The following is a 27,819-nucleotide window of genomic DNA, read 5'->3' as shown; positions in this document are numbered from 1 at the left end:
ATGGGGAGCCCGGCGGGCGCTCCCGCCAAGCGCGCGCGGTGCGAGGGGCCCCGCGGCCCCGGCAGCGACCCGCGGCTGTGGGACACGGAGCGGCTCTGCCAGCACCTCGCCCGCTGCGGCGTGGGCGATCCCAGCCTGCTGCGCCGCTTCCGAGGTACGGCGGGCCGTAGCCGGGGCCGTGGCCATGTGGCCCGGCCGCTGGCGCTGACGCTTCTCTTGCTCCCGCAGAGAGCGGGGTCACCGGGAGAATGCTGCTGGACCTGCCGGCCGGCGCCCCCGAGCTCATCCGCGTCTGGTGAGCGCCGCCCGCGGGGAAAGGGGGGCCGAGGCGCGGGAGCTGCGGCGGGCGGGCCGTGCCCGCGGGGAGCGGCTGCACACGCGCTCGGCCCGGCTCTAGGCCGCGGCCGCCCCAGACGCCTCGAGCGGAACCGTGCGGGGCGAACGCCGGGGAACGGGCTCGAGGGGCTGATCCCCGAGCCTCGGAGCGGGTGCCGTGCCCTGCTGATCCCAGCACAACCACGGCGCGGACTCTTGCTGCACAAATAACCATGAGAGGCAAAAAAGCTCGATCCTTTAGAAAGGTTTAATGAAAATCCCCTGGGTAGCACAGTGACCTTTGGAGTGTTATTGGGAATGCAAGAGTGAGCTCCGGGGCTTCTGATAGGAACTTACTTTTCTGTCTGAAGCTGCTGCTGCTCCAGCTCCAGGAACGACAGTGTCCCCGGTGTTTGACAGAGCGGGAGGTGCTGCTCAGGAGAGGCTGTGTCCCCCCTCCGTCTCCTTTGGAGAAATCCAGGGCCTTGACAGGTCAGCCTTGCAGCAGCTGCCGGCACTTGGCTCTCTGTTTGGCCGGCAGGAGTGTGGGCTGCTGTTGAAAAAGAAGTGTTTTGGTATGTTCTGGCAGAATAGGGGCCCGTGGGTGAGTGGCTGAATCCTTGCTGCCCTGAGCAGTCCAGAGCAGGCAGTCTGGCTGGTAGTGGTCACCTGCCACGAACACAGGGACACTGGATGCTGTTCTAAAGTGTGTAAAGGATTGTTCCCAGCAGTGACGGATGACTGGGCCCAAAACCCTTTTATCTTTCTGGTGGCAAATATATTTTCTTGCTTTTCTGGAACAGCAAAGAGTATGAATCTGTCCTGCTATTCTGTGTGTTGGAAAGGCCCCTTTGCCCCTTCTCTGCCTCACTGGGGATCCTCTTTTGCTCCCCTCTGCTGGGATGTGAGCCTGCTTGCTCACCACATACTTCCTGGTGGTTTTTAATCTTGTAATGTCTTTTCTTTACTCCTTTGTTAACCTTGTTTATACTGTTTCCTTCAAAACCCACTTGCTGGCTCCAGCTGTTTGCTGATGTTGTGGTTGGTAACCCTGAGGTAGGCTGGGGTGTGTAATCTGGCAGGTGCACACAAGTGCAGAGCTGTGCTTTCTGCTGGGGGTTAAAGCACTTTGGTGTTGACTCCTTGGCTGAAGGCTCGTCTGAGCTCATGCTGTTCTGGGGGTGAAGGGCTCTTCCTCTGTTTTATTGAGACATCAGCGTGCAGAGGGGGAGTGAGAAAGGGCGGGTGTCTGGGCATGAGTGTTAGAAGAGAATAAAAAGCTGGTGTGACGCAGCGGGACAAGGCAGAAGTGCTGTGCTTCGGACAGGGTAAGACGTGCTGGAGTCATTAAGGTATTTTTGATTTCTCTTTTTGTCGAAGAGGGATTTAACTGCAGCAGTTTGAAGTGTGCAGATAGAAATGCTGTGATGGCGTGGAAAGCAGCTGAAGGCTTTGTTTATTGCTGAAATGTATCAGGTAATTGCCTGACTGAAATGACAAGCTGGTGTCTAGTTTTATTTAGGATTTGCCAGGAGGCTGGTTGCTTCTTACAGGGAAGGAGCATCAGGTGTCCAGGACACATTGGACATGTGCAGCCAGTCTAGGGAGTTAGAGACTGTCTGTCAGTGCTGAACTTGGGCAGCAGGATGGGATAGCCAGGGGTCCCTCACCATGAGATACAGGTGATGGAGGCACAGGACTGTGGAGAGCTCTCAGTTGACGTGGAGAGTGGATGGTGATGGGTTTACAGGTGGCTTGTGGGTTTTCTTTGTATAAGATAATGTTAACTTTGTATAAGTTTTTTTCTGTGAGATCTGACAACTTGTTTCTATTAAGCTGAAACTGTTGAGAGTTGGATGATGTGGAGAGCATTTTGAGCAGACACTGGATAGAGGCAAGCTGCACAACCCTGGATGCGTGTATGATAGCAGAGATATGCTGCCCTTGGGCAAACAATATAAAGAAATTGTGTTCTCAGTCGCTGAACCCTGCATTAACATATAAATGTGCCGTCAGATTTGCAATAAAGGAGCATCGATCATTACCTCCATGAAGATTGATCTCGGACTCCAAGGGCTCCTCTCTCTTCCTCTCTTTCTCTCCCTCACCCCCTCTCCCTCACTCTCTTTAGGATGAGAAATTTTCTCAAGCATTCTGCTTTTGTAAACATCTCTCACTTGGCACTCAGATCAATTCTTTTGCTGTCTGCTGCACCCTGTCCTGCAGTAAGTTGTATAATTTCTCTGTGACAGGTCACTAATGAATGCATGTCTTTAGTTCCCCGAGTTCCTGGATGGTCTGAGGGGAGAGCTTGGGCCAGTGGTGCCTGGAGGCAGTGCCGTGAGTTTCATGTTGCTGGCAGTGGATGTTTCCTGTGACGTGCAGAGTGCTGAACACAGATGATGAAGATGAGTGGGGCTGTCTGGCTGACCTCTTTGGGCACAGGAAAGGGATTTTCTCATCCTTGTGACCTGTGGCATGAAGGAGGGTATGGACAAAGCAGGGAGGGGAGTGGATGAGGAAGTGCCAGTTGTCACCATTTCCAAGCAGCCATCAGTAATGCTGCTTTGGCTGTTAGAGGAAATCTGTTTGTCTTGCTTAGGAGGGTCTGGCCTTGGAGACTTTAGGTGAAAAATGCCCTGCAGCTGTTTTCTCTCTGAAGGAGGATGAAGAGCAGGGAAGGTGGGGCATCCAGGCAGTTGGTCACACCAGTATCCAGCATGCAGGGTCTAACCTTTTCCCAGTTCTCCTCCCTGTCCCACCAGACAGCGAGCGGCTGCGTGGGACTGAGTTCCTCTCTGGGGTTAATCCACAACAATCCTTCTTGGAGCCCAGTGTGGGACACAAAGGGTTGCCAGATGACAGATCTTAACAGAGCATATTAAAATACAGATAGTGTGGCCAGCAGAACTAAGGAAGTGATTTTTAGCCTGTGCTGGTTGGGCCACACCTTGAGTGCTGTGTCCAGTTCTGGGCGCCCCGATTTAGGAAGGATGTTGAGATGCTGGAGCATGTCCAGAGAAGGGCAACAAGGCTGGTGAAGGCTCTGGAACTCAAGCCTTATGGGGAGTGGCTGAGGGAGCTGGGATTGTTTAGCCTGGAGAAGAGGAGGCTCAGGGGACACCTTACCACTCTCTACCTGGAAGGAAGTACCTTCTCTCAGGCAACAAGTGACAGGACAAGAGGACACAACCTTAAGCTGCACCAGGGTGAGTTTAGGCTAGACATTAAGAAAAAATCCTTAACAGAATGAGTGATTGGGCATTGGGATGGGATGGGCTGCTCAGGAGGGAGGTGGAGGAGTCATCATCCATGAAGATATTTCAAAAAAGACTGGATGTGTCAGTTAGTGCTACAGTTTAGTTGATAAGGTGATGTGAGGTTATAGGTTGGACTTAATGATCTCAAAGGTCTTTTCTAACCTGGTTAATTCTGTGATTCCATGTGAAAAATACATTGTTAGAAGCATTCCTTCTATTAGTTTAATAGCTGCTGGTCACAATGTTGATTTCTTTGCCCCCCAAGTTGTATCATGGAACACATGCTGGTCTGGGCATCACCAAGGGAGCTTTTCATCTTAGAATTGTGGAATGGTTTGGGTTGACCTTATTGGTCATCTCATCTCATCTCATCTCATCTCATCTCTCTGTGGCAGGGACACCTTCTGCTATTCCAGGCTGCTTCAAGCCCTGTCCAACCTGGCCTTGGACACTTCCAGGGATGGGGTGCCCAGCTGCTCTGGGCTACCTGTGCCAGGACCTCAGCACCCTCACAGGAAACAATTTTTTCCTAATAGCTAACTGACCCTGCCCTCTGTCAGTTTAAAACCATTGGCCCTGTCCTGACAGTATCTGCTCTTATAAGAAGTCCCTCTCCCTCCTTTGTATGGGTCTTCTTAAGGTGTTGGAAGGCTTCAGTGAGGTCTCCATGCAGACTTCCCTTCTCCAGGCTGAACAGCCCCAGCTCTCTCAGCCTGTCTGCATAAGAGAGGTGTTCCAGTGCTGCCTTGTGGCAGTCTGAGCAGCAGCTACAGCCCAAGAGCTCCCTGTTAGGGAAAGGAATACGAAGTGCTTGAGAGAAACACTGCTCACCAACAGCTCAAACATCACATGCCTTTAATATTTTAGGGATTGAGAATTATGAAATGATTCAGATGAGAATACGTAGTGCATCAAGCAGTACTTTTTCCTAATAGTTGACACTTTATAGTCTTATTTTGTGTTAAATTTTATGTTGAAAGGCTGATATCAAACCAAACTTGGTGGTTAACTGCTGGGAGAAAAGGTATTTTCCCATGGTAGTGTTTGCTGTCCTGCTGGGGCTGAATCCATTTAGCTCAAGGGCAAAGCTTGCAGACAGAGTTAGTAAAAGTAGGTGTGATAGGGCATATTCTCAATCTCACTCCAGACTTGTCCCACCTGTGCTCTTAGACCACCGTGGCTACAGCAGAGTATCTGCACTGAAAGTTTAGCTGTGTGTTGTAAAGGGGACCTTTAATAATTTATTAAAAATGACAGCACAATGTCTTTGCAAAATAGAAGAATCAGTCTCAGCAAAATTAGAACATGTTTTAAACTGCAGTGGTTTTGCTGCTGGAGTTGAAATTAATTTATGTAAAATTCAACTTAATTTGGCAAAATTAAACTTTTACTAGACAGTTGACTAACTACAAGAAATGTTTATAAAAATAATTTGTTGGGACTCTGACATTGTAGTTTAAGGAAGTTTTGCATCCTTAAAAAATGTCAGTTATGGGAAAGCAACATGCAGCGTCTGAATAAGTTTAAAGGACACTAGGTGTAGCTTACACAATTTTTTTCAGCAGTTTCCTGGTGGTTTTATTTCTCAGTTCTGTGTAAGGGGGGAAGCACTTACACTGCTCTGCAGACATGTTCTGTAGGTGTTTGTTTCCTTCCTTCTATACTTGATTTTAGAAGGATAAATGCTTTCAATATTTTTCTGAAAAAGTTGCAGTTGCAGTCTTCTTCCATCAAGGAACATCAAAGTAGTAGGAACTTGCATAAGTAATTCCATAGGTATTGCAAATTGTGAAGGGATGTACATTGCAGACTTTGCTCTCAGTGCCTCTTTTTCCTTCCTAGTTGCCCAGCTGAGCGACTGGAAGTGCTGGCGTGCCTGACACAGATGCAACAGCAGCACATGGAGGTGATGAAGGTAACCCATGCTATGGGGACACCATGGCCAGGTCCTGCCCCAAGCCCTGCACAGGGCTCTGCTCCCTCTCTCTGCCTCCCCCTTCTTGGCTTGGTGCTGCCAGCTGGTGCCTTTCCTTTGCACAGCAGCAAACTCTGGGCCCTTGGTAGTGGTGCTCTGTGAAAAACCACATTAACTAGAAGAAATACTAGAATCATCATGTGGAACCTTTCAGTGGGCACCTCCAGGTTGTGAGGGATTAAATGAGCAAAGAGCTGTTTGACATGAGTAGGAGAAGCTCCCTTTCACATCCCTCTGTGTAGAGCCTCCCCTTGGTTTATTTTATTCGTTTTTCCCCAGGCCTGAGTTAACAGACTCCTCCTTGCTGTCCCTGTTTCCTGTGTCCAGCTCTTTCTCCCAGTGGTGTGTGTTGCTCTAACTGGGGCCGGGGCTGTGCACGTTCTGTAGCAGTCTGCATGTCTGCTAGAGCCCTCCCAGCTCAGTGACCAAGGGCAGAGAGCACAGGAAAACCTTATTTGCCTCAGTATTTTACCAAGATATGTGTGTGATGGAATGGTTTCACCTGTAGTTTAACAGCAAAGATTAAAGATTAAATGTGTTTACCTTCTCTCCTTGAGTCCCTGTAGTTACTGAGATGTCTCTAAAAATATGTGCTTATCAGGAAGTACTTATTTCATATTTTGGTCATCTTGGGGATTTATATTTTGTTTTAAGAAAAAAGTAACAATCATAACTTCCACCCAGCAATATTGCATTTGATTTTAAAAGCATGAACAGTATCAGAGCAAACACTTTTATTGGATATCTCAGACATGCATTGCAGTGTGCTGCTTTAATTGGAATAGGAGATTAATAAAGACAGCAGTTTTCACTCATGCCAAGTTTTGGAATTGCACAGTTGGAGATAACATTTTTAGGCACTTTGACTTCCCTTGCTATGTGAAATAGGCAGTTTTATCTTTTTGGTGTCAAGCTTTAGTAGTTCTCCAAGATAAATTTGGTTGCGCAAAGAGGTTGAGGATGCCCTGTGCCTGGAAGTGATCAAGGTCAGATTGGACAGGGCTTGGAGCAGTGTGGTCTAGTGGAAAGTGTCCCTGCCTATGGTAGTATGTTGGAACAAGGTGATCTTCAAGGTCCCTTCCAACCCCAACCTTCCTATGATTCTGACCTTGATATAGGTTTGGCAGGTATGTCTGTTTTGCAGAAGATGAACAGTGTCTCCCACCAAATACCTGATCATTCTAGATATCCTTTACCTTGGTGCCTGTTTCTTTTCAAAGTCAATTTTTTTTTTCCTTGCTTCTGTAGGTGTTTAATGATCCTATTCACGGGCACATTGAGTTGCATCCCCTGCTGGTTCGGATCATCGACACCCCTCAGTTCCAGCGCCTGCGGTATATCAAGCAGCTGGGCGGAACATACTTTGTGTTCCCGGGAGCCTCTCACAACCGCTTCGAGCACTCCCTGGGGTAAGGTGGTGCTTCTGGTGCATCTCTGGCATCTGGATATCCCTAAGTTTGGTTCTGCTGCTTTGGAGTGCCAGCCAAGGGGCACTGCTGTCTGAGCATTGGTGAAAGCTGCTGGGGGGGCGTTTCTGGTCTCGAGTGTTCCTGGATATCCCATGGGATTGTGGGCTGTTCCCTTGAATTTCTTTTAATAAAGACAGATAAACAAACCAAGATGGATCAATGTTAGATTTCTTTCCCCACCCTTTACTAGTCTAAGAATAATGTTAGCTAAAATCTGTAAGTGCTTTATGTTCCCCCAGTCAAAATATAAGTTTTAAAGCATAAACTTAGTAAGTGTACCAGGGCTACTCTTACCATCTGCCAGAAGTTGTAATCTCCACACATCATCCAGCACAGCCAAAATGAATTTGATCTGTAATGTTTGCCTTTGTAGGTAGATGTGCTTCATGCAGTCCATGGCAGGTTGTCAGGCTGGTAGCTGTCATTCCATTGAACAGAAATATGATGGATGCAAGAATATGTAGAGTGTTGCTAGGTCATTCACACTCCTCAGGAAAGCTGATGAATGACAAATTTGAGCTTGTTTTAAGGGTGTATCTCAAGAAGCAGTGAAATTAAACTTGTAAATGGTTTTTAATCAGGTGATCTGGCCAGCCTTGCTTTTGTTGGTGCTGAAATATTGTGGAGTAAATCTGGCTTACTTATAAGGAAAGTTATAAGTTTGCAAAAGGGTGAGATGAATGAGGCAGCCTGGATTGATTGCATCTGGTAAACCAAAAAGACAGAAATGTGATTGAATATAAACAAAGTTTTCACAACAGAAGTGTGAAAACTTAAGTTCTGTCAGCAACTTTTCTTTTGAACAGTTCCATTGATCTATTGAGTTAAATTTAGGACAGTTGTTCTCCACTTGTATATAATGCCAAAGATTTCTACAGTGTTGCAAATAGAAGAACTGATCTTCGTGTGCTTATTGGTCTAGTAAAAAGCCATCAAATGGTGAAATTTGGACTAATGGAACATATTACCTCATCATAGAGGTAATTATTACCTCGTCCATGTCTTGCTTTAAGCTGTTCTAAAAAGGGGAACTGTTGAGGCAAGTAGAAAAAGAGGTTTGTGCAGAGGTTTTAATAAAAAGTTTATGGGACTATGTGCCATATATTTGCTCCTGCTGGTTTTGTGCCCATTCAATTAAATCAATTCTCAAATCTAAAATGAATGAGAAGAAGAGAAATAATTGTCATGAGCTATTAATAAAGCAGCAGTTTGAAAAAAGTACCAAATGCTTTGGTGACTGTTGTGGACCTTTGCAGTTTGCCCTGACTGGAATTCAAGGACTCAGTGTAAGCTCAGGTGCTTTAAGATTCTCACTGTCAGCAGTGCAATGCTGTTCCCTTATACAGCTACTCTGGGGCTGTGTGTTATGAAATACTGCAGGTTTCTGTAGAGTCTCTGTGTTTTGGGCATGGTATCCATGTCCTCCAAAAAAAGCTTTTTTGCTTTTGGAGGACTAAAACTCTACTACAGGAAGCAGTTTGTGATTTTTCTCCCACGTCAGGGTTTGGGTATTCTTTGTATACTGCCTCTCAGATAAGGGCTGTGACTTAATGGAGCAAAACAGAGTAGGGGAGCTTCTTTTTTTCTGTTCATCCTAAACCAATGCTATATTTCATTCTTTTCCTCCTGCAACAGGGTTGGCTACCTTGCAGGATGTCTGGTTCGTGCACTGAAGGAAAGACAACAAGACCTGGATATAACTGACCGAGACATCCTCTGTGTAGAAATTGCTGGGCTTTGTCATGATTTGGGTAAGGAACACCTGAGCTGGGTTGTTGCTCTTGGAAAGCTAACCAGGATGAAAAGCTGGCTGTGAGGTCAGAACATGTGAGCTGTTTTGGGCTGCTCAGTGCATGGCCATATTCCAAGACAGGTTTTATCTGTTCTGTTTGGTCTGGAGTACATCTGTGGAGACAGTTCCACCTGAATCTGTGGCCACTCTTAGCTACTGTTTTGTCCTGTTTCCAAATGGTGCTTAGAGTTCTGCCTTCAGTGGCTAAAGTGTCCACTTCCTTCTGTGATTTCTCCAGGTCTCTTCAAACATTTCAGAATGAAAATTAGTGTTCCTTTCAAAAATTGTAACATTTATTTCATAAACATTTCTTTTCTTCAGAGCTGACACAGAGTAATTTAATATTCTTAATGTTGCTGCAGTACTTGCCTGTGGTGTGGGTGCTGGAACAGGCTGTTAAGTGTAGTAGTACTTGAAGTATCTTAGGAAGGTGTACTTGTTATACCCGAGTTTTCATCACAGGTGATGGGGAAGGAATTATATGCTCTCAGAGTGGTGGCTACAGGCTCCATGTCCAGATGGGGACAGTGGGATTGATGTCCCTTTGGGCAGTTTGCCAACAGCACCGAGCTGTGTGATGGGGTCACATGCTGGAGGGAGGGGATGGGGCATCCAGAGGGGCCTTGACAGGCTGGAGGGGCAGGCAGTGGATTGAGAGCAGCCCTCAGGAGAAGAACTTGGGGGCGTTGGTGGGTAAGACAGGACCAGAGGCAGCCCAGATATAGAAGAATTCTTGACAGAACAAGGTCATGCTGTACTTTTACAAGAATTGGACAACCCTGTCCTACAGATTACAGTTACTTTGAAGACCATGTACTGTCCTCATAACAAGATAGACCATGTACCATCCTCGAATGGATACAAGAAGGAAAAATGAGCATTGTGCCTGGACGAGGCCAGATGCACATTGTAGGAACTGCTGATTTAGCACACCTTAGCTAAAATGCTTATAGCATGACAGCCAATCAGCCAATAACATGTATGTGTGAATGCAGCCACTCAACCATAGAGCATTAAGCAGTAGTGGCATGAGACAGTGCATAGAGAAGGATAAATATGCCAAAGTTGCTGAATAAAGCAGAATGACATGGAGCCACATTGGTGTGACTGTTGGTACTCAGCCGAATCTCCGTGGGACCCTCTTCACCCAGAACCCCCCCTTGTGCTGGGCTGATCCCCACCATGGGCAGAGGGGAGGGGATTCTGCCCCTCTGCCTTGCTCAGGTGACACCCCCTCCTGCAGTGCTGCCACCAGCCCTGCGCCCCAGCATAAGGATGGGGTGCTACTTGTGCACCCCATAATCGCCCCAAGGCCTTGGAGATACACAAAGGGCTGGGGCCCCTCTGCTCTGGAGCCAGGCTGGGAGGGCTGGGAGTGTTCAGCCTGGAGGAGAGAAGGCTCCAGGAAGGCCTTGACCACATAAAAGGGGTTCCAGGAGAGCTCAGAGCGACTTTGGACCAGGGGACTTTTACACAGGTTGCCCAGAGAAGCTGTGGCCACCCAATCCTTGGAAGCGTTCAAGGCCAGGTTGGAGAGGGCTTGGAGCAGCCCATGGCAGAGGTCTGAATGAGATGATCTTTAATGTCTGTTCCAACCCAAAGCAGTCTAAGACTCTGTGATATGTCAAGAAAAGTCAAATACAGGAGAATTCAGATCCTAAGCTTGCTCAAGAAATTTTTGCTGACAACTATGTCTCAAATTAAACCTGTGTAATCTTTATATTTAAGGTCATGGGCCATTTTCACACATGTTTGATGGAAGATTTATTCCACTCACTCGTCCAGATTTGAATTGGAAGGTAGGCTTTTCACTATTAAAATAAAAAGACAAACCTGAAATTTTTAGAGGCAGAATAATTAATCTTTAAAGAGTTCCAGTGCTTTTGAGGCTATAGTGGTCATCTGGCCTTAGCTTATTGCATCATTTTGATGGCTTAATTTAGAACCAGAATGTTATTTTCTAATCTTGTGATGATATCCTTGTTAGGTTTGCACTGATCATTTTTGGTCAGCATTGTGCCTTAAAATGCATATTAAGAACTTTCTGCAGAATATATTTTACATTTCAAAAATACCAACTGGCAGCTTCCTTTCCAGGATGTTTAGTGCAAGGGCAGGATATTCAATATTGTTCAGAATTCAGACTTTCCGAAACAGTTGTTTGCTGTGAACGAAGTGCAACACAGTCCTTTCAGGCCTCTCTCTGCTTGTAATTTCTTAGCAAAATCAGATGAGTAAACTGGTTAATCTTTTACACAGCAAAATTGATTATTTTGTCTTTTAGCATTGTAACTGCATTGCTGCTGTTTGTCAACACACAGAATTAACAGCTGTCTGCTGAAGAGTGTGTTTTTGGACTCTATAGACAGGGTGATTTCCTCTTCTGTTTGATTGAAAATGACTAGGAAAGCACCCAGCTTCTGCACTTCACACCAGCCTGCCCATGTGCCCTGCTAGTCAGTGCTGATGGCTTGGAGTAAAGATGTGACTTTGCAGGAAAGATACTTAAACTATGTAATTCAGTATTTGGATGGGCTTTTTTCACAGCATGAAACTTCTTCTGTTCAAATGTTTGAGCATTTGATCACTTCCAATAAACTAGAAGAAGTCATGGAGTCCTATGGTCTTGACCTGGAAGAAGATATGTTGTTCATCAAGGAACAAATAGGAGGTCCTATAGATGAAACTGCCTGTGTGAAATCGGTGAGTCCATGTGTTGCTCCTGTGCTTATGCCAAGAAATGTCTTTATTTTGCTTTATTTGGCTTCTGCTATATGTTATTTCTAGCTCTATAAGTTCTGGGAATCTTGTCTCAACTGATGCTGGAGGAGTGTTGTGTTTATTTCTTAGAGTGCTGGTAGATGTGTTAATGTGCTTACAGCTCCCTGAGAATTCTTACCCAAAAGCCTCCAGATCAGAGGAAAGCTGTAGAAAGTTACTTGTATTTAGGGAACTTAACTGGTGACTGGGATCCACTCAAGGGTACTGAAGAGTTGGAAGACGTGCTCACTAAGGTATTTTTGATCATTTACATGCAGTCCTGGCTGGTCCCACTTGACTGGAAATCAGCAGATGTGGCTCCATGAACAAGGGTCAGAAGGATAATCCAGGAACTAGAGGGCTGTCAGCCTGCCCTTGGTGCTAGGGAAGGTCATGGAGCAGATCATCCTGAATGCCATCATGCAGCACGTACAGGACAAGCAGGGAGCCAGGCCCAGCCAGCCTGGGTTTAGGAAATGCAGGGCAGGAAGGCTCTGCAGAGGGATCTGGATAAGTTGGATCAATGTGCCCAATTGTGTGAGGTTCCACAATGCCAGGTGTTGGGTCCTGCTGCAGGCTGGGGGCAGGGCAGCTGGAAAGTGGCTAGGCAGAAAAGAGGTGCTGTTTGTTTGCCAGTGACTGAAAATGAGCCAGATGTGTCCAGGTGGGCAGAAGGACAATGGCACATGGCCTGTACCAGGCACAGCATGGCCAGCAGGACCAGGACAGTGACAGTGCCCCTGTGCTGGGCACTGCTGAGGCCACAACTCAAATTCTGCATTCAGTTTTGGACCCCTCACTTGAAGAAAGACACTGAGGTGCAATGGAGAAGGGCAGTAGAGCTGGGGAAGGGTCTGGAACACAAGTATGATGAGGAGCAGCTGAGGGATCTCGGGGGGCTTGGCCTGGAGTAAAGGAGGCCCAGGTCTGAATAACAAAGCTGGGCACTGGCAGTGATGAGGATGTGAGCAATCCAAGCCTGGCACAAGTGCCAGAGCCACAACAGCTTTGATGACAGCAGTGAAATGCTTGGGTTTATTGCAGTAGCAAACATAGAGGATAAGACTTGAAGAAATGAGTTGCCTCAAGAGGCAAGCAAGAAGGATGGCAGTTGTTAATCATTGCGACTCTATGAAAGACCTCAGTCCTCTCTCCTCATTTTACACTTCACAGCTTTTGTCTCTTCAAGGGCACTCATTCAGTTGACACCAGAGTAAACAATGTAGCAGCTGAAGTCGGTGGGAGATCTGTCAGGACAATCTGGTTCTAATCAGAATTTATATGTAGTCCCACACAAATAACCCACAAATGTTCACACTTGCCCATTATTTTCTGCTGCAGGAGTGGGTAGCAATCCCATGGCTAGTACAAGGAACTTGGCATAGTGAAATTGAGTCTGAGATCCTATAGGAAGGGGACATCCATTTACAAAATCCACAAGCTGATTTTTATCCCACAGGGCTTGTTTGCACACGAATCTTGGTGCCTGCCACTAGCATTGATTTTGTGCCAGGTTCTTTCCCCATGTCTGGTTTGCCTTGTTTGGATTCTGTGCCTGTTTTCCAGCAGGATACCAGAAGAGGAGTGCCACACACGGTACATGGCAGCACCTTTCTGGGGCTAGGCAGCAGATTGCACTGGCAGGTTGTGCACTGTGCTGCAGGCCTGTCGTGACATGGACACTGGGTGTTCAGGCACCAGACAGTGTCCTGAACGTGTCCCAGTAGCAGAGCTCTGTGGTCATGGTATTTTTATCTACAATGTGCTTGCATCCTGCTGCTTGCATGTGTTTCTGCTGCTATTCACATCAGTTTTAGCATTTCTGTAGTGCAGGTAACATGGAAGCTATGTTTGCACACAATGCTTTCCACTTTCAGAATCTCAAGGCCATTTTATGGCATATTTTTAGGTGAAGGATCTTTAAATTTTCAAGAAAATGTGCATCTTGTGTCTTATTATTTTGGTGTTTGTTTCCTGTTTACCTTTTGGCTGAATTGTCCCTTGTGAGGCAGGAGTTTAAGTAGCTGAGTATTCAAAAGCTTTTTCTTAAAACCTTTAAGTAAGTGTTTTTAAACTCTGTTCTATGAAGTTGTAAATTGCAAAAGTTTGCAGGACAGTGTCGTATTTGTGTATTTAATTCCCTGAAAATGAAATAATTCCAAAATGATATGTTGTTTTTTTGTTTTTCCATTTCAAAGCTGCAGGCTTTCTTTTAGTAGAGTAATGGGCAATGAATACTTGTGTTCATGGATTTTATTCTTCTTGGTAGATTATGAGAAGACAGTCACTTAGGTCCTCTTCTGAATTTCTAATGCCTGATAGCTTCTGGAAGTTCTTTCCTTGTCTTTGTGTTCTTCACTACCTCAGTGTTGGATGTTTATCACAAGCAAAGTCAAGGTGTATTCCCACTGTCTTTGAAAAGCCATTTGACATTGTTGGTACACTTTAATTTCTTGTTTCTGATGTTTTTCTTCTTGGCTCCCCTGTCAGTGGCCCTACCGTGGTCGACCAAAGGAGAAAAGTTTCCTCTATGAGATTGTAGCTAATAAAAAAAATGGCATTGACGTTGACAAGTGGGATTATTTTGCAAGGTACAAATCTTACATTCTATTATGAATTCCTATTGACAAAACGCTGCTGTATGTACAAAAATGATCACATGGTTAAACACTGTGCAATATTTCTAGGGATTGCCATCACCTGGGGATCCCCAATAATTTTGACTATAAGCGATTGCTCATCTTCACCCGGGTCTGTGACGTGGAAAACCAGAAGCACATCTGCCCCCGAGACAAGGTGAGCAGGGGGAGCCTGGGGGCACAGAGGGCAGCTGCACCCCCTGGCTGGGCATCCTGCCCCATGCTCCCTTAGCCCAAGAGGGACAGAAGTATTTGCTGCTCTGGAAGTTTTTCTCAGAAGCTGCTGTTTGGGAGAGGGACAGAGCAGGCCACTGTTTGAAGGGATTTGTGGCAGATCCTGTCAGGGGAGACTCTACAGATCTGTCAGATCTGTGTAATTCTGCTCCAGGTGTGCTGGGCAGGAAGTGAACGTGGCTGTGGTGGGGGGCTGCTAAAGGGATGAGGGTCCTCTCCACTGCCTGGGGTCACTGTCAGCACTCTGCTCTCCTGCCGTGGCCTGAGCCAGTTTGAAATTTGGAAATTGTGAGTAATAATCATTCTGCTTTATGCTGTGAATGGGAGGAGACAACTAATTTGATTAATTAATTGATTGTTTTAATTTTCCTAGTAAGACAGTGGCAAAAGTAAATGCTAATAGGGTTTTTTTTGATTCAGGAAGTTGGCAATTTGTATGAGATGTTCCACACCCGGAATTGCCTGCACCGGAGAGCGTACCAGCATAAGACTGGCAACATCATTGAAATAATGCAAGTATATTTTCCTTGCCTTCCTTTTCAATTTGTATTTAAATTCTTGAAACAATCCATATCCATCTGGAATATTCAGAAAAATCAATAAGGTCTGACATAGAATAAAAGCTACTTCTGATTCTTGTGAAAAGACTTAGTGCTTAGAGCATCATAGAGGCTGTGGTTAGCAAAGCAAATAAAAACAGAAAGAGAGGAGGACAAAAGCATCCTTCCACACTGAATTAAATCAGAGGGAAATTGCTGAAGGCCTGAAGAAGCACAGGACTAGGGTGTGCTTAAACCATTTAAACTGCTGACAGCTGAAGTCAAATCCTTATCTGCAAGTTAGAGACCACTTAGCTCAAACTGCCTGGTTACTAGAGCAAGGTTACTAACAAAGTCATGAAATGGCTCATGTAGCTCAGCTGAGGCCTGGCTTTGTGTTTATGTAATGCAAGATTTGTTCAGGACCAACTCAGCTGGCTACCTGCTGTTTTACCTCTCTTGATGATGTCTATAGAATTTTCCCTATAGCATTCTTTTTACTTTTCTTGAGAATCTGAAATACTTGTATCCCCAAATATTTTTTCCTTAGGGTCTTGTCTGCTGGGTAACTGTCTGTTGAGTTTGGTAAAAAGGAATGTTGAGGATTACACAGTACAAGAGTGATTTGGATTGCTTTCATTTCACAAACTTCAGCTCCTGATTTAGGGACCTTCTAAAACTCAAACTAAAAATGCTGGGGTTTGACAGTACCTACATATGACAAGTAAAACATATTTTTTAGTTTAGAAAAACTCATTTCTTGGCTTCCTATAATTATAGCAGCCTTTCCAAAACAGTATCCAGGCTGGAAATAAAAGCAAGGTACATGGAAATTTGGAAGAGCCTCATCTTTAAATTATATTTTTTTCCCATCTGAAAATACTAAATGTTTGTGATGCTTTCCCTTTACAATGCTTTGTACCCTCTCAGCTAACTGGGGAAGCAAAGAGTCTGTAAAAGGGTTTGGTGATCTGTGAGGGGGCCTTACTGCAGCTGAGGGACCATGTCACTGTTTTGCAGGGTTCTGTGATTGTCTCAGCAGTGCTAAACCCAGTCTGAAGCAGAACAAAGGGAATTTTCTCATTCATCTAAAGGTTCTGTTCTGAACCTGTCCTCAGTAAATCTCTGTTGGAATGTGCAGTGACAGCATGGAGACAAGATGTTGCAGTGATCAGTGTCTGCTGTGTGCTGGGGATACAGTTTCATCTGTTGTCTTCTGTTTATAATACACTAATTTGTTTCATTTTGTCTGTTGACCAGTGACTTGTTTCAAAACTATATTATCCTGAAGCTGTAATTTTGTCTCAAACTAGGATAACAGAAGCCTTTCAAAAAGCAGACAAATTTTTTGAAATAAGAGGCTCTGGAGGAAAAGTGTATCGGATTTCTACAGCAATGGAGGACATGGAAGCCTATACTAAACTAACTGGTATGAGGTCTCAGAATTATATTTTGCAGTGAAAGAGCATGAGTACCTGTTAAAATGCTGGTTTTACTGCCTTTGTGCACAGAAGGTGAGGCAGGCCTGGGCTGTCTAATGCTTGTGATCTGAAATCTTGCTAGAAGGGAGAGCAAGACCTTCTAATTTAAATGACTTTTATGTTGTGATAGAGAGAAAGAAAGAAGCACCAACTTTGTATTCCATGTATGTTCAGATTCAGCAGTGTTAGAAGGTCCCACCTGTGCCCTGAGTTTGTTGCACTTGTCACAAGTGGGATGTGAGTGAGCTCTAAGTGGTGCTGCAGGTGGCTCTGTCAGGGGAAGTTCTGGATGTGTTTTGTGGTGTGAACCTGTTCCCAAAGCAGTTCCAAGCAGCTCCTGTGGGGTCTCAGGTAGCCCTGCTTGCCTGCCTCTCCTGGTCTGTGCTGTGGGGCCCTGGTTGTGTTCAGAGCTGCAGTGGGGGCCAGGCAACCCTGCTGCTCCAAGGCTCAGTGCTTGGCTCTGTGCATGCAGGGCAGGGGTGCTGCAGGTCCTGCTCAGGGTGCTCCTGATCACTGGCAGGGCTTACAGCACCTGCCAGCTACAGCTCACCAGGACTTCCAAGCCAGCCCTCCTGAGCTTCCATCACCAAGCCTTAGATGGCCAACAGGGAGACTCAAGAACTTCTGTCTTTGGTCCCTGGATGAAGTGACAGGGCCTCAGGGCACTGGAGCAGAGAATCCTGTGTGCCTCAGCCTTGGTCATGCTGAAGGCCTTCTGCTGGTAGTCCTTCATGTGCCACAGCCTCTGCAGTTAGTTAGGGTTAGGGTTACTGTGTGGACAAGGGTGGTGGTTTGAGGGGCAGTAGTTGTTGGGGAACCTGAGCTGCATTGCTGAACAATGGAAGGCTGGGCAGAAAGGAAAGAACTGAGGTGAAGTTGTTCCTGGGGAATGGCTGGCCTGGCAGGTCCTGCTGTAAATACCTGTGTTACCTGGTGAGGAGCACAGCTCCTGCAAGGACAGCAGGGCTGTGCCCAGCCTCTCACAGTCTGCCACGGCAAGGAACTGCTTGCTGGGACCATCTGCTCAGCAAGGGGGGCTGAACAGCAGTGGAGCGTGAAGGACAGGTATGGCCTCCTCTTAAACCTCCTTCCTGCCTCTGGTGCTGTGCAGAGTAAGATTTTTCCTTTTTTTTCTTTTCTCTCAGGGAATTTTCTTCCAATTGTTACCTAAGAGATGGGAATGCACAATACTTAAGAGAGACAAAAGATGTAGCCAAGGAGGAGGGGGAAGGGTGCAGTTTGCTACAATTCTCTTGGGAAGGGCAGAGGAGCAGGAGATTTTGGGTGAGGGGCTGGGCTGGGCTCTGCTCCGCCCTTGGGATCAGAGGTGGGACGGGCAGGCTGCTGCCCTGGGGAGAATTCGCTGCCACCGTGGAGTTCTGTCCTGTGCTGCTTTCTGCTCACCGGGGCTGAGCTTCAGCTGCTGAACTGGGACCTTTCCAAACCCGACCTCACTGGGAAGGGGAGCCCGGCCCCCTCCCCATTCCCGGAGGGAGCGTCTGCGGGCCAGGGCGGCGCTGGGGCTCTGCGTCTGCTCGTCCTTGCTGCCGGCCTCGGGGTTTGTCTGCCGGGTTATACACGCACTCGCTAGCAAGGAACTGCTATTCCTTTCCCCAGAGCTTTGCCTGAAAGCCCTGTCATTTCAAAGTTATAATAACTCAGAGGGAAGGGGGGCATATTCTCCATTTCAAGGGAGGTTCCCATCTTTGGCAGACACCTGTTCTTTAATCCAGGAAGTGCTTGTAACCTGGACACTCCTTTGGGTTGTTTCTGCAGTCCCTGGTGAGTGATGCTTCTGTGAAATTGTCCAGTTATGGACCTGTACAAATGATGAACTTCTGGGAGGTTCTGCAGCAGAGATACCCCAAGAAAGTTCCCTAACTTTCTTCCATGGTGGGTGAAGAACCACCATGTGTTGCTTCCTGATTTTGCAGCAAATCCTAGTTCTAGTAAAGGCTGAGACAGCAAAGCACTCCTTGTCACTGCTGCTTTTGCACAGGGAAGATGTTCATGGGCTTCTTATTTCCCCTGCAATATCTTTTCTTTGTCTGAAGAGACGTGGTCTGTGGTTCCTCATGGAGGAGTTCCTGGCTTTGGTTGACCTTGTCCATTAAACCAGTTGAAGGTGTTTTGGTACATGACTCAGAGATTGTTCTGGACCCTGTTGGGAGCTCCTCAGCTCCGGGTGGGCTCTTCCAGGGCTGTGCTTGCAGTATGTGTCGAAGCTGCCCAGGTGTTCCTGGGCAGGGAAAGTAGTCATGGGGTGCAGATCAGGCCAGCAGCATCCTGGCAGCAGCAGGCTCTAGGACAGGCAAAAAGAACCTTTCTGCTCTGAAGCCACATCAAAAGAAGCCTGTCTTGCTCCACCTGATGATGGGAATCTTGCTGCATGTGTCACTGTCATGTGCAGTCAGGAGGGAGGATTTTGATGCTGGCATCCAAAGTCTGAGAAAACCTGAAGGCTTAATGGCCATTCTTTATTGTTTTACAAACAGAGTCTTCACCCATGTCCTCAGGTAGTTAGTGGTGGAGTTCAGGATAGTCTGCTAAGCAAGACTGGCTAAATAAGAGAAGAAAGTAACTTCTAGTGAAATAGAAATTATGTTGCCAGGGTGAGAATTGAGATCGTTTTTCTGCCACCAACCGTTGTGAATCTAATGATAAGTAAGATAATATTGTGACTTCTCATTGTCAGACTTGGTTCCATCATTCCCTGAAAGTGACTTTCCTGAACCAACAGTTTTTCTGGTTGCTTTAACCTTTGGCCCTCTTTATTCATTTTACTGTGACACTGGATTGTGACATACGTAACAAAAATCAATGCAACTTTGGCAGACTGTGTCTACCTGGAAATTCTGCACTCAACTCATCCAGAACTGGAGGAGGCACGAGAAATTTTGCGTAAAATAGAACGACGTGAATTATACAAGTTTTTAGGAGAGACTCGACCTGAATCAAAGAAGAAAATTATAAAGGTAATGTCCCTTAGCAGAAGGTTCTGAATTCTGTTCCCATAAAAATGTTCTTGAAGTTGCTGAACATCCATTTGTCTCTATGTGGGCTTTGTTTAGTTTGAGGGTTTGGGGTTTTTTTTGTTATTTACTATTTGAAAAATAGAATCAAAAGTTTTCCTCCCATCTTTAAGTAGCTGAGCCATGAAACATGTAAGGAATTGGGGAAAAATTTATCTACAAACAGTCAGAAGAATGCCAACAGGTGGAAATTCAGAAGCTGAATTATTGCAGAAATATTTTCAGGAGAACCTTTCCTGAAAAATACAAAATTTTAAAAAAGACTCTTACAGTCCAGTGATTGAAAAGGTTATTACATCATTTGATGTTCATGAAAATTTCAAAACAATTAGGAACACATTTGCTTTGAATTGTAATTTGTGTGCTTTGCTTTGAGAGTAAATATCAAACTGGATAATAGCTGCTGAATTTCTTGGTATTAAATTCTGTACTAAGCATGAGAATGCATGTATTTTTCCCAGTCTTTTTCATTAGTGCTTTTCAAAGCAGATAGCAGTTTAATTCCTGTTGTCTTATTTCAAAATAATGATATATTAGAGTTCACTTCAGCTGGCTCAGCTCTTTTAATGTGCTATTCTGTGTTGTCAGATCATCAGTTGCTTATCCCCAAATTTCAGCCATAATGGTGAAAATTTTCTATTTCTAATTTCCAGAAGTGATGTCTGTATCTAGAAAGCCTTCATAAAGTAGTTCATCTCTTTTAAAGAATAAGGTTAGAAAAGGACTACTAGATGTAGCTGTTCATCTTTTTGTTTGAAGAGAAGGTTTGCTTGTGTCCTTTGTTTATGAAAAAGTCATGTTAAGAGGTTCTGTATTACAAAAGCAGGAGGAAATAGGTGAAAGCAAACATTAAATGGTTGTACATGGATTGTCAAGTTTCTGCCCTCTGAGGAGAAGGTTGGGGTAGGTGGCCCAACAAATTAGGAGACAGGTGTGAGAGCAAATGTTATGATTTCCACCTTTAAACAGCTCCTTTTAGAAGCTTGGTTAATGAAAGGAGAGCTCTCACTTTGTAAGTCCAGCCAGAGGCGTTGAATCTTGGGGTATCCAAGGTGCTGTTTTGAAGGGAGACTGGATCCCTGTTGGTGCTGTAATTAAATCAGCTCGGGGTGCACAGCTGAGGCCTTGAGGGAGGAGGTTTTCCCCTGTAGTGCCTGTGGCAGGGATGTTAGAGGCTCAGTCTCCTCCCAGCGCTGCAGGGGAGCTGCACAAGACACAGCTGTGGCTGCTCTGCTCCTTCCCACACCACAAGGTTGTGTTTAGAACCACAGAATGGTTTGGGTTGGAAAGGACCTTTAAAGGCCATCCAGTCCAACCCCCTGCCATGGACAGAGATGACTTCCACTAGAGCAGGTTGCTCCAGCCCTGTGCATTTCTGTGATTCTCAAGCTGGCCAGAGCCAGGGGAAAATCCCAAAGAGCTTGAGAGTTCTCAAATTCAGGTTGAGTTTCCAGTTAATGCAAACTAGAGAGGTAATTTCAAAACTATGCAAGCAAAGTTAGGCAATAAATTAACACTTATACATTCTGATATAGAGTAGAAATAATTCCAAACAGGCTGCCTCAAGCCTGTTCCCTCCTGGCAAAGTTTTCCTCCAAGCTTGCTCTCAGTCTTTCCTTGGTTTCTTGAGTCACTGCAAACCACAAATGTGCCTTATCTTGGTAATGTGTGTGATTTTCTACTTGTCAGTCTCTGCATCTCTGCAATGAACCAATCAACAGCAAAAAAAACCCCAAAAAACAACTAAACCAAAAAACAACCCAACTGCTTCTAGTGGAATTCCTTCCTTCCTGGACAGTCTCCAGACTGCTCTGGGCTGCACTCCCATGAGTCTCAGTTGCTCCCAGGAAATCTTGGTGCTTCAAATTTTGCATCTTCCCCAGAACACAGCGGCCCTGAAAAAAGGCCACAGCCTTTGAATGAGGACTCACACATTTCAGTGGACAGCTGTTCTCCATCTAACCATGCTCCTCTGCTTTGTGTTAGCCTAAGTGTCAGCAGGGAATATTCCCTTGAGGCCAAAACCAAACAGAACTCCTTTGTGGGTTTCAGCTTTTGTGGAGCACTTTAGCAGAGTACTTTTTGTGTGATCTTTTATTTTGTGGTTGTCTGTCTCTTGTGGTTTTTTAAATGCTTTACTGCATAGATATAAAAGCTTTATCAGAGGGTAAGATCCTGCAGCCCTTCATTTGAAAAGTTCAGTGAAAATGTCTAGTATTCAGCTTTGGGGAACTTAATTGTAACACATTTGTATTGTAAAACAGTTGGTTGAAGGCACTTATTTTGTGCTTTCACACTTCAGCATTCTGGATGTTGCACTCCTGCTCTCCCCCTGTCCCATCATCAGGTGTAAAGCTCCTGCTTCACAGACTGGCAGATTTTGGGTTTTCTCATTTGCATAAGTTTGCTTTGTTTCTAAAAACTGCTTTTATACTAATGGTTATGGTATACAGTAATTCAAGCAACCAGATTGTTGCAAGAGTCTTGTCAAGCTGTGAAGAATTGAAAGCTTTAGTTAAAAACATATTGTGTCACCTGTTGTTGCCTTGACCTAGACCTGAGAGTGCGTAAATGTAATTTGAATTACTGAGTTAATCCTTTGGTTTGGTTTCTTTCAGAGTAACAGCCTGGCAGAAAGCATTGCTAATTCCAAGCCAGAGAAGGACCCTCCAGATGTGGAGCTAAAGGCTGAGAATTTCATAGTTGATGTAAACACCTCTCAGAGCGGGTTCAAGTAAAAACTTCTCCATCACAGAGGGCCTTGTGGAGGCTGGTGAAGGAGCAGACCCACAGGGTGTCTGTGGCTGCAGCCTGGCTCCCTTTGAGGCTCAGAGGTTTCCTGTGGGGGGTTTGCTGTGGTGGGAGGGTGTGGGGCAGGTGGGGGGAGCCTCACTGGGCTGTCACCTGTACACTGCTCCTGGTGACAAGTGGGCTCTCTTGTCACTGTCCTCACTCCAGCAGGGAGCAGTGGAGAGACCTGTGGGGTTTGACACATGAGTGTCAGTGGCAGCAGCCTGGGGACCACTGGATGGGTCAGGAAGGCAGGAAACCTGTGGGGCCAGAGGGAGGAGAAGAGGCAAAGTGCCCTCCAGGCTCCAGGTGTTGCACTCCTGATGCCTGCAGGCACAAAGCAGCTGCTGCCACGGCTCGGTCTGCAGCCAGCAGGGGTGGCAGGGAGGGAGCCTGAGACACAGGAGGGAGCTGGGGCAGTCTGCTGGCATCACACAGCTTAATCCCTGTTCTCAGCTCATCCTGGGAAGAGAGAGTGGCTTTCCACAGAGGGCATCACGAGCCACTCCTGCAGCACCCCTGCATTGAAGGTTCCCTTCACTTGGCCAGACTGCAGCAGTTCACTGAGCTTTGCAGAATTTGCCTGGGCTTTTCCCATCCCACAAACTGAAATCATAGGGAGCTGGGTCCCTGCTGACCACAGAGATGTTGGTGCAGCAGGCCAATGTAAATAGTGTCTAAACCTCATGTTTAGGATTGTAAGCTCTGCTGCAGCCTCTGTAGGATGTGTGTTTTGGGGGGCCCAGGCTGGCAGTCCAGTCCACTTCCAGTGCTGGAAACTGGAATGTTTCAGAGCACAACTGGGAGCTGGTCACTGTAAATGTGAATATACACTTGGCAGCATCTGAGCAAGAGGGGCTAGAATAAAGATGCAAAATCCAAATACCAGATCGTTTTTTTAAGTAATAATTTGTTAATTTGATGAGTGTAATTTGTTAATTTGATGAGTGTAATTTTCAGGAGTGTGCGTGGCCTTTTGTATTTGTTGTGAGAAACCTAAAGACAAACATTAACAAATGCCATTTTCTTTTTTTTTACATGCAAGGTTATCAGCATGGATTATGGAATGAAGGAGCAGAATCCAATTGATAAGGTGCACTTCTATTGCAAGGCTGATCCTTCCAAGGCAGTCAAAATCACTAAAGAACAGGTAGGCTTTTACTTTCCTTCTGAAAAGCATTTTCACCACCTGTGATGTAAGTGAGCACAGTCCTGTGTGGTTGTTCCTGCAGGATTTGTGGAGATGGTGGGATCCATGGCCTTGCAGATCTTCAGTGTGTGTTGTACTGTGACAATCTGGAACCCTGACAGCCTTTGCCTATGAACAGATTTAACTGGAATGCACTAGGAGTTGGAACATCACAATTGCTTTGGATAAAACTCATAGATTGTAGTAGAGATTCTTACTGCTTTCCTTCTGTATACCAAGAAATACTAAAGCTTTTTTCTGCTTTATTTCAAAGGTTTCAAAGCTTTTACCCAAAATATTTATGGAGCAGGTTGTCCGGGTTTATTACAAAAGTCAGGACCCACGCATTATTTCAGCTGCAAAACAGTACTTTGTTCAGTGGTGCATGCAGAACGATTTCACCAAACCACAGGTAACAAATTCACTCATCATATTTCTTGGTTAGAGCCCATAATCTCCATCCATAAGCTTGCTTTTTCATTAACAAGTTGGACATTCAGGCTTTGCCTTTGTGTCAGAGGCACCCACTCACTCACCTAAGCCCTGGTTTTATCACAGCTCCCATCTGGGGGTGCTTTTGTTTCACTGAAGTGGTGCTGGAGACACCTGAAAGTACCTTAGGATCATAAAACCATGGAGTGCTTTGTGTTGGAAGGGACCTTGAGAATCACCTTGTTCCAAACCCCTGCCATGGCAGAGACACTTTCTGGGCTGCATCCTCACCCAGGAGAGGCTCCCAGGAGAGGAGCATTCCTAGCTGGGGATGCAGGCGTGGGAACTGCGTAAGAGCCTTTCTTCAGGTCATTCTTCTGGCCTCTGCCTTTTAGAGCAGGTGATTTCAGAAGGGTTTTTTACAAATGGATCGAGCAACAGCTCTCCCTGGTTGTAGAGTGTGGTTGTGTCCTCTAAGCACATTGTTCAGGTTCAGGCACAGCCACCCTGCAGAGCACAGCAAAGTGCATCTCACCAGCCAGTTTCTGCTCTTGGGCAGCTGATGCTCTGTGTTGGCAATGCCTGAGCCCAGATCACACCTGTGTCTGCCCAGGCTGAGCCCCACTGCCTCAGCCTTGCTTGTCTCAGACAGTGCAAGGCACATTCCAGCACCAAGGACAGGTTGGTGGCAGCAGTGCTGATGAGGTGCTGGGTGAGGTCACAGGAAACACTGATGATTCTGTTAGTACACCAGTGACCTTCCAGATTTTCTGGTAATAATTTAGGAAGAACTGGACTGCCAGTGGTGATGCCTTCTCAGGCAGGGCACTTTTGTCTCCCCACCACTCACTGCAGCAGTTTCCACCTCTGGGATGCACAGTCACCAATGTTTATTGATTTGCAAAGATTCTGGGACCTTGGATTGATTTTTTCCAGTTCAGCCTGAGGGTGAGCTGCTTTTTCTTGGCTTTAGAATGGAAAGCAAAAGTGAATTAATGTTTCCTGTATTTTCATACCAGGATGGTGATGTTGTTGCTCCTCATCTAACTCCAATGAAGGAAACCTGGAATAGCATGACAGATGATGAACACAGGAGAGCCTCAGAACCCAGCTGCAAACAAAGGCTTTCTTTTGATGAGTGACAGGTTTCTTTTTGGTGCTATTCAGTCTGCTTCCTCAGAAGATGAGTAAATTTGAGCATCACCTTTTCTAAAAGCTGGCTGGACAGACTGGAATAATTCACAGAACAATGCAGAATACATTTTGCAGTACAGAATGTTTTAATGTAGATACTTAAAGTGCATATTCCAGATGGACTTCTAAAAAACAATTTATTGCAACAGAGTAAACTCAGTTCTCATTGATTTTTTTAATGTAGTGGCACTGTGTAGCAGGAGTAACTTTAAAAATTGCAATCCATTGTTATTACAGGTTTTTACTACTCTGTCCAGTCCTGATCCCTTCCTCAGCTGTGCTATTGCATGACATAGCAGAAAAAATCCCAAACCAGGTTTGGTGGGGTTTTTGGGGGGTTGGGGTTTTCTTATTGTCTGAGGAAGAGAGGGATAAGTATGCTTCTGAAAGTACAGGGAGATAAAGAAGAAATTACCAAGGGTAGCATCTTCAAAATTAGCAAAATTAATTTCATGAAAAAAAAAGGAAGGGAGAGGGGAATCTTTTGATAATCAAAGATTAAATTTCTGGTATTCAAAAAGCTGGTGCAGGCCTCTTGCTACAAGTGACCACAATTTTTATTGAAGTAACAATGCATTGCAGTGCCATGCAGCCTTTTATTGTTTTATTGTGTATTTTTTATACATGGAATGTTATATTTTTTACTGTCTGCCCTGCAAAGACTGCTCACAAGGCCAGTGCTGTGAGTGGTTGCAGGAAGGCCAAGCTGCCCAGGTGTTTGCCAGGGCTCAGGTGTGCAGAGAGGGCTCTGCCAGCAGGGCTCTGCCCTGCTCTGCCCATCCTGCACCAAGTGCACCTTGGTTCTGCTGTACACTGTACTGGGCAGACAGGCTCATCAGGAATCCCTCCATTCTTGTATCTGTTCTCCTGGACCTCATGGCTGTCCCTGTATCATTTTTCTGTCTCTTGGAGCTCTGTGAGGGTTCTTACAGTTTTCCTGTACTGGCAGTACTGGTGTGAGTGTTCTGAATGTCTGTGCTGTTGGACAAATGAAGACCATTTTCCTCTCATCTTTTACTCAGGTCTAAGAGGAAGGCTGCTTTCATTAAATAAAACCTCAAAGATTGAAAAAGTCTGACCACAAAACTAAAAACACAAAGTAAAATGTTCAGTAATGCTCAGGAATTGGAGCAGTCTGTGGCCTTTATGTCTGGAAAGGGGAGAGAGGTGTGGAACATCTGGCTCAGGCAGTCAGGTGTGGGTGGCCAGAGTAGGTCCTGAAAACCCAGTGGGAAGGTGCTGTGAGAGAACTGCACAACCCCTGTAATATCTCCTTTGCCCTTTTTATCCTGGGAGCTGATGCTGTTAGAGGGAGGGAAAGTGAGTAGCCAGGTACTTCTGCTGCTTATGTATCTGTGCTCACGTGTCTGAAGGTGCAACCTCTGGTGCCCCTGTCTGAGAGTATTTCAGACCTGCAGATGAACCAGATTGGTTAGAAGGGCTTGTGACCTCTTCAAAAGCTTTTAAAAAATTTACTGTTCCTCAAGAAACAATATCTTAGAGTGAAGGCATTTATCTCCCTTGTCTGCATAAGATCGAGTATCATTTTGATATAATTTTGTTCTTGTTGATTTGGTTTGTTTTTAATTTGTTACTAACTCTGCACTTTATACTTGGGAAAGATCTTTTGTTTATGTTAAACCAAAAGTTTATACTTAACTTTAAGTTCTGAGAGCATTTCTTTTCTCAACATGTTCATCTGAGCCTCTCTGAAGAATAAATTTATAAATGATGATTTACTATTCTTTTAAAGAATTGCAGTGTGTGGACTTTATTAAAAACAGTATTACTGTGCCATTCCAAGCAGTCATGGTGCTCCTACCTGCTGTCTGGGGGAGAGCTTCCCTCTGAGGAGGTTCTTGGTTCATATCTCCTCGTGGGCAGTGGGGTCCAGGCTCAGGGAGGGTCCCAGCACTCCTCGTGCTCAGGGCGGCCACCTGGTCCTGCCACGGCCTGGGCAGCCACCCCAGGGGCCAGGGACACCACCCCAGGGGCCAGGGACACCACCTCAGGGACCAGGGCAGCCACCTCAGGGGCCAGGGATGCCTTGGGTGCTGCTCCAGCTGCGGGGAGGGAAGGGAAGGGAAGGTGGAGCCAGGCCTGACCAGCCCGGTCACCCTCTGTGCTGAGGTGGCTGCCGGGGGCTGGGGGCCGTGCTGGTGTCAGCCTCAGCGAGCTGGGCTGGCTGAGCAGGGCTGGACCAAAGCCTGGCTGCAGGACTGGGCTCAGAGTGTGGTTATCAGTGGCACGAGTGTTATGCTAGGGGTGGTGCTGGCTCCAGTTCCAGAGGCCCATCACTGGTGGGCAGGGTGTACCCTCAGCACGTTTGCAGATGGGGAGACGTGGCTGGCACTCCAGAGGGATGTGCTGGGATCCAGGGGGGTCTAACCAGGCTGCAGAAAGGGTCTGACAGGAACCTCCTGAAAGTCACGGAGAGGAAGTGCAATGCCTGCATCTGGGAAGGGTGGTTTCCTTCACCAGGATATGTTGAGGCCACCTACCCATGAGGAAGTGTAGAGGAAAGGATCCAGGAGTTCACCATGAGCCAAAAAATGTGCAACAGCTCCTCTTTCAGCCAAGTGTTCCAGTGGTGTCCTGGTGTTGTCAGCAGGTGCAGAACCCTTTCCCTCTGCTCCACACCAGTGAGGCCAGCCCTGGAGTGCTGGGCCCAGAGCTGGGCTGCCCAGCAGGGGACACAGGGACAGACTGGACAGAGTC

At 46.1% G+C, this 27,819-nt stretch overlaps 1 protein-coding gene across 1 annotated transcript; it reads left to right on the top strand.

Moving 5' to 3' along the window:
- SAMHD1 (SAM and HD domain containing deoxynucleoside triphosphate triphosphohydrolase 1) lies at window positions 1–26,824 on the top strand (the record flags this gene model as incomplete). The annotated part of the gene is made up of 16 exons (XM_084217637.1): window positions 1–154; window positions 229–295; window positions 5,418–5,490; window positions 6,799–6,959; window positions 8,655–8,770; window positions 10,540–10,610; window positions 11,359–11,514; window positions 14,062–14,162; window positions 14,259–14,367; window positions 14,865–14,956; window positions 16,297–16,412; window positions 19,300–19,439; window positions 22,115–22,204; window positions 23,332–23,436; window positions 23,750–23,887; window positions 24,927–26,824. 16 exons carry the CDS (start codon window positions 1–3, stop codon window positions 25,047–25,049), a joined length of 1,812 nt encoding a protein of 603 aa, XP_084073763.1. The 3' UTR covers window positions 25,050–26,824.
- Window positions 26,825–27,819: the final 995 nt, after the last annotated feature.

Source organism: Fringilla coelebs, assembly GCF_963513975.1.
Source record: "Fringilla coelebs genome assembly, chromosome: 18".
NCBI lineage: Eukaryota > Metazoa > Chordata > Aves > Passeriformes > Fringillidae > Fringilla > Fringilla coelebs.
The sequence above is the reverse complement of the archived record's forward strand: the minus strand, read 5'-3'. Positions and strand labels throughout refer to the sequence as shown.